At 38.2% G+C, this 14,496-nt stretch overlaps 1 protein-coding gene across 1 annotated transcript in view; it reads left to right on the top strand.

The window, feature by feature from the left end:
- SLC10A7 (solute carrier family 10, member 7) overlaps window positions 1-14,496 on the top strand; it is a 155,302-nt gene that overhangs the window by 108,596 nt on the left and 32,210 nt on the right. Inside the window, exon 7 of the mRNA XM_010576340.1 lies at window positions 9,220-9,303. Within this exon, the coding sequence (XP_010574642.1) occupies window positions 9,220-9,303 (84 nt within the window). The remainder of the gene's footprint in view (window positions 1-9,219; window positions 9,304-14,496) is intronic.

Genomic DNA, 14,496 nt, shown 5'->3' with positions numbered 1-14,496 from the left:
CCCCCTGTAGAAATTACTTTTTACCTACTTCTTCCCTAATCTTGGCAGTCCTTCAGGTTTATTGACCAACCACGACTCATTACCTTTTCTGACATAAACTTAAAGCTCCATTGTCTAGTAGTTAGTTCCTAAATCATGTCTAGTTATTGTTTCCCTATTTTAAATATTAGCTGATGGGGGTTGTACACAGGACTTTAGCAGCTCCCTGGTTATTTCAATCATATTGTACATATTAATTGATAACAAAGCCACACAAGTTTATGATTTTGTTGGTTGTATTTAGTATCAAAATACAAGAAGTCAGTCATCTGCACACCTGTTGGAGACAAATGTGATGCTGCGGTTTTTATGGCACAGTATCCCAGCTCTGCCACCTTCTTGGTATTACCCCTGCTGTTGAGACTCAATGCCTGACGGATGTGGTCTCTTCAGTTGTTGGAAGCACATCTAGTTAGCTGTCAAAGTAACAAAACTCAAGGTATGTAAATCTGTGTATTTTTATTGAAAGCCATCAAAGAAAATTAGAGATAAGTAAGGGTTTTGCATTTTTATGTACTTTACATTCTTCAGAAGCATGCCTGCAAACCAGTTAATGTGGAATGTTAAAGATCCAATGCAAAATTCATGTGTATTTTTAAAAATACACTTGGCAAAAACCTCCATGTAACTGTCATGCATTCCTTCCATGTTTGCTGTTTTACCAAAGAAGATTACCATGACGTTTGTGTCAAAACGGAATCTTCCCAAGGCTTTATCAGCTCCCTCCTTTTCTTGATTTATTCAGTGATGTTTTCTTTTCTGATACCCTCTCAAATTTCTGAATTTTATAATAGGTATTTTTATGGTGGCATTGTAGTGATGATGCCATAAGTACTAGAAAGTAGCACTGCTGAAAGAATTCAGTAGACAAGTGAAGGAAATTCTCTGCAAGTATTGCAGAGAAAAGTGAAATAAAATCTCTGGTGAATAAGGGCATGAATGAAACTAGAAGCTGATTGAAATACTGAAGTTAAAAGCTTTCCCCTACACTCACAATCCTTAAATTAGAACATTGTTTTAAAAGTTGTTGAGACGTCTCAAATTTTTGCCAAGTATTCTCCAATCCCGTGTATTTCAGATAAATCTTTTTATTAAAAGGAGCTGTCATTACGTATTTTTTTAAACAGGATTTCTGCACACGATGTCTTGTTTTTCCTCTCAAGCACTTGGTAAATGAGAGTTGATACCAGTCAAATGAATTGTTAAATATGCAAATATTGTAGTAGCTGGAAAGCCTTGGAAGTTGATAAGGAAGTTGCAGCTAATGGATTTCACTAGTATGTGACAAAAGGCTGATTATGGCGGGGTGAGGGGGGGGGCAGCATAGTGCATTAGCTGTTAACAGATCAACTCATTCATGTGGAAGATTTAAAGTGCATCATTATTTCTACCTGGTTATTTACCTCACCGTTTCCTTTCTCTTTAATCATTGGGAAGACAAAACTCTCTAATCTGATCCAAATCCTTTACAATTAACCAGAACTTTTGAATGACTGCTATGAAATATTTGCTTAATCATTTTATTCCTTTTTCAAATTGACCTTTTGTGGCTTTGTTATATAAATTGCATACAAATAACAGTCAGAGAATAACAGGGGCCCTCCCTCTTCCTGACACACACAAAATACTGTAAATTTGTCTAGGTAGAAGACTCTAAAATATGTAACGTTTCTGTGGAGGACTTTCTTTGCTACTTGGTTTTGCTCTTGAAATTTTCATCTATATCATGCTAGAGGAGCCTTTTAAGTACACATCCTGCTTCTACACAGCAGAAGCTAACCACACATCTTAACAGGATCACAGACCCAGGTTACCAGGAAGATGCCGTCCCAACTCACCAATCCACCTTTTTTCCATGCTGTGCAATTCATCTCAAAACCTGAACACGATCCAACTTAAAAGTAAGGATTTTTGCTCTCCCTCCACCTTGCACTACTAGAAACTTGTGTCTCTGATGAGCAGAAACCTAATTTCCAGTATTTGTGACAGGTATTTTACCCATTTGTCTTTGTTGCCAATGTTATCATACACCTGAATAGCACTTCTCTGAAATTTATCACCCTGGCTCAGACATAGTGTACAATCCTATCCTCTTTCCCAGTCTTCAGTCAGCTAGGCTAAACAAGCCATGCGTTTCTAATCTTTAAAACATAAATGCAAAAAAAACCCCTAACCAAATCCCTTATTCTGAGGTGTTCTGTGCATCCATTCCAGTTTTAACTCCTCCTTCAGCCCAGGTAATAAGAATTGCACACAGCAGCGCAGTGTTCTTCACAAGGCCTTGTGCAATGTCACAAATATCCCCTACCTTGACTGATGTATTTCTTCTGGTACGTCACACCTGCGTTTTTCATGGATACATAATATTCATGGTTCTTAATTATCCTGTATTTACTAATCTATTTATTTCCAGTTAGTCACCCCCTTGTTTGCAGCAAAATTTTGGGGAACTAGTCCTTAAGTCTCAGCTCTCCAAGGGTGTTAATCACCTAACCCCCATTTAGATGCCTTTGGGTTGTTATGCTTGATCTCATTTCTTTACATCAGCCCTCAAGATCATTGTACCATGGTAAAGTGGAAGAATAGCTCTGGTATATTTCAGATTGAGAATACCTATGGTTATTTTTACAGGTCTATAAAAGGCTTTAAAATTGACAGGTATGTTTGAATTGGCTTGGTATTTAATGTGTCATAGGAGAACGCAGAACAGGATTAGGCATCTGTGATCACTTTAACAAGGGAACCCCAAAACATACAGTCTCCTTGCCCAAGCCAGCTTTTCTTTTTCCACAGTTCTGATTATGAAACTTAGATTTGTCTTTTTTTCTTTTTTTTTCTTTTTTTTTTTTTGAAACAGAACTGGAGGGTATACATAGACAGCTAGAGTTTTTTTTCTATTTGTGCCAAATCAATGCCAATGGCCACAGAAGCATATAGAATATGTAAGAATTTGCAAAATATACCATAAGACCAGAACATATCTTTTCTTTAGCAGAACTAGACTTATGTCTTCCTTTAACAAATAGATCTTTCATTGTTATTCTTCAAATACCTGACTGCCAAACCATTGAACGTGATCTCTGTCGTACCTTTTGCCCCTTTCTCTGAGGCAGGAGACAACTTGCAGTTTTTGATAGGCAGAATCAAAAGCTTTATTTTAAAATTTAAATACACTCTTTCTGATACCTCCAATTCTGCCAGTGCTAGGAAATTGAAACCTATTTGCTTTTGAATGCCAGACCCTCTTTCTCCTCTTGCTATAGAAGCTCTGTTCTCAGTGATATGCCTCCCCTTCCCTTCCCTCTCCTGCTGTTAGCACCCATTACAGGTGGGCAATTTCAGTACCAGTGACTCTTGGTCAGTCGCTGGGAGCTGGCATCTTTTACACAGCTTCTCTGCCTTACCTGCCAAGATACCGAAACACTCTGCATGTGAATGCCTTTAAAGCAGTGGAGTAGGAAGGACATCCTAGTGACCTGCCAGCTCTGTTTAGATGCCTGTGAAATGTTACGTGGGAATGGCCGTTTCATCTCTTTCAACCTCCTACCTGAAATCTAAAGGTGGGCACCGTGGAACTTGTAGGCACCTGTCAGCGCCATTCCCATAGAGTAGCATGGACTCTTCCTACTTCCCAGAGCCTCAGCATGCTTACAGTTACTGCTGATTGCAGTGTATTCACTGCTTTGCCAAGTACCTGGGTTACTGAGGGCGGTGTGCATGCTTTTCTGCTGTAACATAGCATACTGCAACGACTGGGTTAGGATAAGGGTTCTGGAAAGAGTCCAAAGCAAGGGAGGGCTTAGTTCAGCTGGTCACTCCTGTTCATTGTCCTTCATTACCGAACTGGATCCCACACACATCTTTTTCAAAAGTGCATCACCTTCCGTGTCCTTTCTGTAACGGGGCTGTCATCTGCAACAGGATATAAAGGGATTAGTGCATGGGGTGGTCCAGACAGGCCTCCAAGACAGCTGAATCTGGACTGGATGAGAGTAACCAGAAGCAGCGATACAGCGTTGAACACAAAATTTAAAAACATGAATGTCAGAGCAGCCTGACCTGAAGGTGGAAGAGAAAAGCTTAAACATCTCACATGAGAGAGCAGCCTGTGACTCTCCTTTCAGTTCCGCCCTGTTCTCACCCTGGCCTCGTTTTCTCCTCTGTGCTCAACAAATGGCGAGGCTGAAGCTGGCTGATGGTGTATGAAGAGCACAAAGACACAACCTGAGGAAATGTGTTAATTGTAGGAGAACAGTGGAAGAGTAAGGCCCCAACGACAGCTGCCTCCAAAGTGGATTCAATACGTGCAGCACATGTGGCACTGGATTCTAATTTGGTGTGACTGGTAGGAGGTGTGTTTCTTCTAAGTCAGTGGCAGTTGTGGACGAGGAAACACCCACAGTGGTACCTGCCTGGCGGCCAGAAGGGTAAGAATGGAGCATCTGGCTTATGGAGGCAGTCTGGGCTGGGAAGTGGAGTTGTCTGGGTTTTATGCAAGGAAGGTTTCTTTTGTTTGGTTGGGTTTTGCTTTTTGTTTTTACCACAACCAGTTAAATATAGCCCATCAATTAAGAATAAGCCAATGTTTCTACCACAAACTCATAAAGAAACACACTAAATAATTTCCCAGGAGTTTTTTTAAAACAGGCAGTCTCTTGAGAAGAAAGGTCTAGGACTAAATTAGCAAGAATGTTGCAGGTCAGGTTTGAAGTACTGCATGGTAACAGAATTCTTTGGAAAGACTTGCCTGGAATTCTCTTTCATTACAGTCATATCCAGCAAACACTTGCAGAAGGTGCAGCTCCTCCTCATCTGAGTTGTCCTGAAATCACTCAGATTATTGAAGTGAAAAGTGCCTTTTCATAAGCAAGAATTGTCAGGGTCTTTTTTTGAATAGTGAGTCTATTCAAGCAGGCCTGGCTTATTAATAAACTTTTAACTGAAATGCTGCTATCCAGAATAGCACATAACGATCCCTTTACAGTATCAAACTTTTGTTTAAAAAATGTTCTAAAACAAGCATAGACAATATACTGGCATGAAAATTTGTGGTAACTTTTTCATTGAATGGTGCATTTCATCTTCCAGAAGAGATTCCAATCAGAATATTTTTTTTATAGCTATAAATCAGCAGTTTGAGTCTATGATGTTTTTATACCAGTTCTTACAGTACTTCTTCTGTTTTGTTGGCCGGTGAAGAAAGGTTCATTTTTAGGCATGGAGATTATTATAACAAGGAGGGCAGGCAAATATCATCGGACATTTTAGCATAAAGCTAATTTTGGTGCAACGCAGATCATCTAAGTGTTTTTTTAAAAAACTTTGTTTCGTGACAGCAAATGGAGCACAGAACTTTGCTTGATCCAACTAAAACCTGAGCAAAATCGTATTTACTCATTCAGACAGAGTATTTGTAAATGTGTAAGAAGGTTTGATTAATCTTATACCAAGCTTTTTGTTTCCTCTGTTCCTCAGTTCTCACTACTTTGTCAAAATGGATGTGATAAAAATATCCAAGTGCAAAGGAAGTCTGGAACCCAAGCAATGTCTGAATCTATGAAACACTTATGTTTGTGAGACTGATGAGTTTGCATTTTGCAAGTGTTGAGGCAGTCCTGGCCAAGTTATGCATCCATTAGCTGTGGGTCCTTTAGCATTTGTAATTCTGTAATTCTTAGCCACTATGTGTCCAGGGTCTGGGTTAAAAAGTCTTTTTCTTCTGTGTGATGAGGAGTTCCTGCCGTCTCTTTTCTTCAGCCTTTATCTTACATTCTGTGTTTCTCTGGGAATAGATTTAAGATTAAGGTAATACAAGAGTTTATAGACGTGCTCTAACAGATAGATTCTGATAAAAACCAGTCCACTGTAGTTATTGTCATAATATACAGAAGGGAAATAAAGTTCAGAAGTCTGTTTGAAGATGTAATGTCAGTACCACAGGTGGGACAGGGAAGTCTTAATACCATAGCAATCCGTGAAGCCGGGGCAGAGCCTAGCAAGCACACTGCTCCAAACCTCTGTGCCTGAGTGTGGTATAGCAGAGTGTTAGGACCCCTTAAGGACCCAAGAAAAAAGCTAGCTCCACGCTATTCTGTAGAAAGTAATGAAGGTGCTGGAGACTGGCGGAAGAATATAATTCTTAACTATACAACTGAAACAGGATCAAAAATAGTGTGGTCATAGGATCATGCAGTGGAGGACTCAGAAGCAGAAAAACTTGGCTTTTTCTACAAGAAGGAGAGGTTTTTTCCCCTACAAGCCAGGTGTAGTTGAAGAACTCGCTTCCTCTGGGCGAAAGGAGGGTTAATGAATTTTTTTTTTTTTTTAATTCATTTTGACATTTTGGACTGATATGAGGATTTCTGTTTCATTTAAAATGTAGTCAGGGTGAGATGCTTACCTGAAATATCTGCCTTTTGGTGATCCAAATGACAGTGAGATGAGCCTGAATGGGTGGGGTGGAGTTGACAAGGTGAAGAACCATACCCTGATATCCTGATATAGAAGATCGTTTCTTTGAATAAAATAATTTTACTTTTCCTAGGTAAATTGGTTTAGCATCACAGCACAGTACCTGTAATTCAGTTTATAATTATGTAAAAAAACCAGCCAAACAAACAAAAAACCCCACACCCCAAACAAAACATATCCTTACATGTACCAAGTGCTTAAGAATCCATAACAGCTTGAAGATACTCCATTTGAAGTAATATTTTAAAAAGCTGGCAAGACTGTTGCTGTTTGAATGGCTGCCTTTTTCAGCAGTGTGTTATATTGTTGAACAGTTTTTCATTCCTGACTTAGAAACTGATTATGCATCCACAGAGCATAAAACTTTAGAGTAGTGAGAGAAGTCCAATCAATGTTTTTATAAAAGCGCACAAGAGCCACTGCTAAAGTGTCATAGTTTCATGAAGCTATGCAGAGGGTCCTGGCATGCGGACTGCTTGGTTAGATTCATTCCTCTGTGACCCAAGCAGATTTTAAAGTTTAAAAATCTTCACTTTCACTTGAAAAAGCTTCCTTGAATACATAGTAAGTAATGCTTTTAGCTCCTCAGCACATAGCAAAAAGTAAGTCCAAATACAGTTTGAAAAACTATGAACCTTTTAAAATTTCAGAAGCTACTTATAAGAATTAAAACAACAAGGAGATCATGAGTGGTATGACAGAGTTTTCTGCTCCGCTTGCTGCAAGGAATCATGCAGAGAACCTCATGTCCCTTGGGAATGGAGTAGCTGTACTGCCTGACTTCAGGTACTCGTGTGGGTGATCTGAATCTTCCCCTGCAATGCAAGCCTTTACTTCTCCCTCTTGACTCCATGGGAAATTCAGGCTCCTTAATCTTAATGCTGTCACTTGCACCCTACTTGGAGACCGAAAGTCTCAGTGATGGCATCATCTCCAGGTCCCCTCCAGCTGTCTTCTGTGCCCACATTGTTAAAATCGGAGGTGATGGGGATGAGATGCTGTAATTTATTAAATGGCCAAACTGAGTCTTACCTGATGTTGCCAGTTAAGGTAACGCATAGGAAACAGCCATATCCCATACGTTCTGCCCAAGGCTCTATACTTAGAGTGTATTCAGAAAGGGACATGTGAAAGCAAGTGGTGGAGTATGTTTAAAGAAAAGGTCGATTTGGTCTGGTCCCACTCTCTTAAACTCTAAGCTGACCAAGCAACACTCAAAGTCCCATGATTTCCTAGTGTCAGAAGTTAATTCCATTTTGTGCTGTTTCTCGGTTCTGATGCCATTTGTGTGTACCAAAAGCTCAGCTGGCATACAGACAGCCCCGTAGGCATGTTCACCATTTTCCCAAGTAGTACATTTACAAATGCCATTTATAAAAAGCAGTGCGTGTACATGTAAACCACTGCAAAGGTGGTATGATTGGTGTTTTCTCATCAGATTATTTTCTGTAGGTAAAGGTTGCAGTTGTACGTTTCTGAATAAAGTAAAATTCTTCAGTATGTGAAATTTCTGATTTTTCCTTACTTTGAATGTCTGAAGAATCTGTTTTTATGCCAAACCCATTTTTATGGCCATATGTTGATTTTTCTAGGCAGAGTTATAGGAAGTGACTAGATTGTATGATCACCCTGTCTGTCATGCCTGCAGGTAGCTTTGAAAGGAAGATAAGTGTCAAAAGCATAATGCAATCTGAGTGTAATTTATGAGAATGACGTATGTGAGAATGTTTTAGGAAATCAGTATCTTTTAGATGGAGCTGCAAAGATTCTGAATTCTGTCATTGTTTTGAGGATCTTTAAAGTGAAGTGGAAAATACAAAATAATGTGGATCTGTGAAATCCTCAATGTTATGTCATTTACCCTCATCATGAAGCAATTGGTTGTCTGTGGAAGCTCTGACAAGGCTATTTCAGTCTTCTTACTATATATTTATTAGTGTATATTGTGTTGCTGTTAAATATATGTTAAATTACATGAAAGGAAACTTTTCAATGACGTAGCATAAAACAAGTCCAATCAGAATATAAAAGATGCATATTTTCTTTAGCATTCTGAAGTAGGTTGCAAAAATCCCACTGTGCTTGTTCACCTTTTCCACCCGCATTTTAAAAAAAAAAAGTATTTTTAGCATTTACAGTCGTAATTAAAGAGATCACCTATTTGAAGACTAAGCCTGTCACAGTTTAGTTGTCTTAATGAAAGAACAGTTATATACTTTCAGTAGATCTCTTAACATCATTGAAATAAAACATGTGAATGTCTTCATTATTTTATTATTTTTACTTATTTATTGAAATAACTACACCAATTTTTGTTGCATGATATTTGTATAAATGGTAAGTTAGTTGAGCTAACTGTTTAGTTAGGAAGATTCATTCCCTGTCTTTTTAGACTATCATCCTACAAATGCTTATATAATTTACTTGGCATATATGTGTAGCAGGGTTTCATTTAAATGAATATTGATGGAACTATTACCTTAGGTTATAAAGTAATCAACCAGAGATTGTTTTAGTTTTGTTATTGTGGAATACCAAATGCTTTATTGGGACTTAACAATTAAATGTGTACATATACTTCCAAGTTTGTGCACATACTTCCAAGTTTTTATGTGTAAAATAAAATGTATATTAATGTGTGATACCTATGTATGAAATTTGCAGATACTAAGAAAAGTGCAATATTAATGGTATATTTTTATTTTGTAGCTTGGATCATCCTCCTCTGTGCCTTTTACATCTATATTCTCACAGCTGTTCATGACTGTTGTAGTCCCCCTTATTATTGGACAGGTATGTCTTTTAAATATACATTCTTATTTAAAAAAATAAGATAAAGAGAGCTATCTTAAAGACAGACTGGCAACCTGATAAGCTGCCACATAGGAACAGCCTCAGGATAGTGAAGTCTAATATCAGAGAAAAGATGCTACAGTGCTCCCTGGAGCCACATTGATCTTTGTTGAGATTGAGCATCTGTCCCTCACTACCACAAACATACGCTACTGCATATCGAGAAGGGAGTTTGTGAACATAAAGTGGGAAAAATGGCAGCCCAGACTGTGAGAAATTCCAGCCCCATACAAATGAGCTTTGAGAATACTATATAGTCCTTTTGTCACATGCCCTTTGCCTGGATGATGAAGGAAGTTCTCCCTGCGTAGTATCTACTGCTAATTACAGGAATAAAAAATTCTCAACATTAAAAAACATGTAAGGGCTAAGCAGTCAGAAGTTAAGAAATCATAAAATTAAGGCTGCTTGAGCCATTTTGCATATGCTTTACAATAAGGGTTTTAATTGCACAATTGCAAACTATTCTTTCTGCATGACTGCTCTATCATTTGTTACACTGGATATTCATGGAATGAGCAGCTGTTCAATATTTCATTTTATACTCATTGTTCGTATTGTAACACAAAGCCTTATTTTTTCATGGCATATGATAGAAATCTTTCACTGAATGTAAAGATACTAATTGCAGTATAAGATTTTCTGAGACACTTGTATCTGTAGTATCTGTTTTTTCACAAATGTTAATATTAATTATTTTTTTCTTCCACATCATGGTGGTAAGTTGCTATATTAAGACCAAAAGTTGTCAGAGGTGTCCACTATTCTTGGACACCAAAACACCCGAAGCCTAATTCTTACATACTTGTAAGTATTCGTTGTTCTCAGGCTTTCAGAATGCACGAAGGGAGTATCAGTGGGATTTGCAGTTCATTCCCAAGGGGTACTGTTGCTGATTCTAGCACCCAGTTTAACTCAGAGTTCAGCTGGAACTTTCTGAATTTTGTCAACCTAAAGCAGGCTTTGAAATGGAAAGCATAGTTAAAATGTAGGCAAATTAAAGTGGAGTCTCTAAAGGAGCACCCTGGACAAGGTTAAGAATATCTGTCATTGCCTGTGCTATGTAGAATAGGCAATCAGTCTTGTATCAAACTATAATTGCACATTTCAAAATTAGCATGTACTGTACCTTACTGAAGCCCTAGTGAAGTTTGTTTCTTATGTGGTCAAAAAAAACCATTAAAGCCTTATAAGAAGATGAGCATGATAAGCATGACAGTAGCCACCAGCATCAGTACCTGCATAACCTGGCTGTAACCATACCATATGGAAAATAGGCATAACCTCTGTGTCCCTGAAGGCTATTGAATTGCTCACATGCTTTGAGTTAAATGCCTAAGAATCTCCTTATTTATTAAGACCACAAAGGGTTGCTGATGAACCTACCTGTGTATCACATTCTTATCTCATCTAAATTAAGTCTCCACCAAAAGCGGACAAGCAAAAGCACTTGAATCCTCTCATTCTGAAAGGTCCAAAAACTGGAAGCTATTAGTTGCAAGCCTTAGTTGGAAATTTCTAAGAAACAAATAGCATGGGAGCAGATCTAGCAATAAAGTAACCTATAGTGATGGGGTATTAGCAAGCTATACTGCAGTGTAATAAGTCTGAAGATGATGGTAGATTGCTAGACAAAGTGATTGCAAAATTTCAAGAGGACTTTCATCTATACATATAATGGCATGTTACTTTGGAGGGATGTTACAAGAAATTGCTATGTGAGCTAACTGGTGGAGTTGGGGGTTTTTTTGGCTTCACTAAATAATAAGGCTAAATAACATGAATTGAGCAATAAGCATATAAAATAAATGCTCTGAATGATCTTAAGTTCAAAATCAGAATTGTGATGAGACTTAACTGAGAACAGATGTGATTTAGGAGTTCTGATAAAGACTGAAAGAAAAAATAGAGAATCTTAAAGCTTGTGTAACTCAATCACAAATTTATTTAAGAGTATGTTTTTTATAAATACACTTCAGCAAGAAATAGGATGATTCTCCTTCAAAAGTATTTGAAGCAGTTTCTGGAAATGAATGGTCAACAGAAATAGCTCACATTCTTCTAAGCATAAAGACTTTGTTTCTAAAGTTACTGCACTTGATTTTATCTGTTCAGAGGATATGGAAGAGAGGAAATGCTAAGGATAGCTACAGATTAAAAATGCCAAGGGTAGTTTAAATTGATTTTCTTGATTAGGTGGAACTGTACAATAGTAAACCAACCTTCCCAGATAGGAATAGAAGCCATTTTTTAAGGTGGATATCCAAAAATAACATGCAGTAATCAGGGGAAAACAATAAGCAAGAAAAGGACTGACACTAAGAGATGCAGTGATAGGTCTGCTTGCCCTTCATCTGGAGGTGACATGGATCAGTTCTGATTAAATGGGAAGTTTTGCATTTAGTTTGTAGACCACTACTCACTCATTACTGAACTGTTGCACAACCTGCGGCACAGCAACATAATACTGCTTTGTGAATCACAAGTTGCTTGCTCTGGGATTCCAGGTGCATTAAGAGATAATGGCCCACAATTCATGAATGATGGTTTCAGCAGTTACTTCTAATTTATCATTTCATGCCCACAGTGTCAATTCCTTACCATGCCCAGTCATACTGCTCGGCAGAAAAGTCAGTGGAAGAATGCCTGGTAAGGTTACCTGGTAGCAAAGAGCTTGATTGGGAAAAAAAACGAGCTTGGAACCTGCCTGCTTGGAGGATTGCTTCTGTGCAGCCTTCCTAACTCAGCTGTGATCAACAGAGGCTTTACGCTCGATCCACAGCAGTGTTAAACAGAGAAGGCTGCTTAAAGGAAGCATTCTCCAAGGGCTTTATTTTCCTTTAAAAAAATCTCGCCTCTGGGAAAACCTGTGTTGCCTAAACGCTCATTTCCTGAGCAGGCTGCAGAGCTGGCTGTTTGAGCAGCCCCTGGGATATAAGCAAAGCAGATGAGAAGGTGCTTTTAGATTTGTTTTGTTTGGGGTTTTTTGTTTGCTTTATGGCAAAATGTATCAAGAGTTTTGGTTGCTTGGCTGACTTGTCAGAATTTTTAATGATGGCTGGGAGAGAAAAGTCACAATAGTGTAATTGATGCTTATTTTCTACTGTTTCTCGAACAATTTTTTCAGTGTGGCAAGACTGCCGGTGACAGGAGTCAAACACACTTTTCTAGCCGCTGCCAATGAAATGCGTAAAGGGCTGCAGGTACAGGTTATGCTCAGGTGGTGGCTGCCATTTGTTAGGTAAAGAAGGAACTGTTAAAGGAAGAGGAAGATACTATGTTATCAGAAAGGCACTGAGTCTTAGAGATAGCAGTTACTGATAGATGGTCTTCAGTAAAGAGAATCACTCTGTCAGAGATGTGCAGGTTGTCTAAACCTAAAAAAATGTTGTGGCCTGCATCTTCTGTGTCTTCAGATGTGTTTTGCTAATTGACAGTATGATGTTCCTCAAATCACTATTGATAATGTAATATTCCATTTGTATTTATAGAGTAACGAATGAGATGTCTCTGACAAGAGGTCTTGAAAAGAGACATAATCTATAGTATTTTATAAAAATCTAATGTTCTATAAGCCTCGAAGATCTGTAGTGTGTAAGAGCTTGTTATTTGTGCACCACTCTTGTATACCTCTAAGGGGAATTTGAGAATGCTTGTTATATGATAAACATGGTAATAGATATTTCACGGAAAAGATTTTTTAATTTGCTTTGGCAGTTTGAAGTTCTGGTTATTTCTTTTCCTGGGTAGCGGAGTTCTGATGAAGATTGCTGCTCCTGAGCTGTTATGATTTTGCTAAAATAATTGTTTCCTTGTCTATAGATGTTGGTAATACTTTTAGTCAGCAAACAGTAAGGTTTCGAGAAATGTCTTAAGCAGTTTCTCCATGACCAGTTGTGAGATTTGGCTGAAGACTGTTGTTTCTTTGCTTATTTTTTTCTTCTGAAGTGACAGATAACAGGAACAGTGAAAACCACTGCAATATTTCCTTTCCTCTTTTTGCAGACTTTCTCCATTCTCTACACCTAAATGCTTATGACAGACTTTTATTTTATGTTTTGTATTAAAGAGCGATTTATGATTAAATGTTAATGAAATAGAATTTTCACTGTGCTTTCATTATATTCTACTAGTTTGAACATTTTTCAAAGCAGCACACCAAAACCCACTGTTTTCTATGAATAAATAATAAAAAGCTTGTCTGTACATTATCATTCATGCATTCTCTAGTTGCCCCATTGGTAATTTGTCTGCCAGCGTAAAGTGGGCACTTCACATTAAACAGACCTTAACTAAAGCTAAAATTAATGTTATGATTCTAAGTCGTTCTTCTTCCCAAATCTATAAAATGAAGCCAGTTGTACAGAAATCCTTGCTGAATCTAGTCACACAAAAAAATCTCAATGTCCTACAAGTAAAGGATTTTAAGTGCTTTCTGCATCATTGCCCAAAATGTTCCAGAGGAACCTTATCAGCATTTGGGAGGTGTGCTTATAAACACAACTCTAAAAGGGTGCTGTGTTGCAATACAAGTTGTCAGTGAAATTGAGACTAAAAAGCTTAGCAATGTATTTATTTTTAAAGAATAAGAAATTGAAGGGGAAAGGTAGGTGGCAGTTGCTAGGGAGTAGAAGGTACTATTCACCTAAGCCTAATGTTTGTTTATAGTGGGTGGGTGGGTGGGGGAAACAATAGTTAAAGAAACTGTTATAAAAAGGGAACAGTGTCAAATCCTTTTGTTCTTGTAACTTAAATCCACATGAAAGTAGCCCTACTTTCTTTTCAAAGTCTAGGGGAGCTGCAGGGAGGAGGAGTGGTACCCTGGGAGATGAGCACTTCTAGAAGCTTGTTGCAGAAAACTGAGATGGCAGATAAACAGCCTTCAGACCACAGTTCGCTCCCTTCTGACGCTTGACTCCAACAGGGAACAGAACCTAGTCTCCACAGAAATACAAAATATGAGGAAAACATGTACCGCTGCTACAGGCTCCCTTAACATTTATGTCATGCTGCACCTGTTTGTAAGGTTTTAAAGCAACAGTTGTAAATTACCCCAAAATGTGAAAGTTAATTTGGAAAATGGCCTCATGTGAGTTTCATAAAGCTAGCTTTGAAGGCGTATATGTGTCAGGA

The sequence above is a fragment of the Haliaeetus leucocephalus genome, unplaced genomic scaffold, assembly GCF_000737465.1.
Source record: "Haliaeetus leucocephalus isolate CR32 unplaced genomic scaffold, Haliaeetus_leucocephalus-4.0 Scaffold21, whole genome shotgun sequence".
In the NCBI taxonomy this organism is placed as follows: Eukaryota; Metazoa; Chordata; class Aves; order Accipitriformes; family Accipitridae; genus Haliaeetus; species Haliaeetus leucocephalus.
This window is presented reverse-complemented; position numbering and strand designations above follow the sequence as displayed.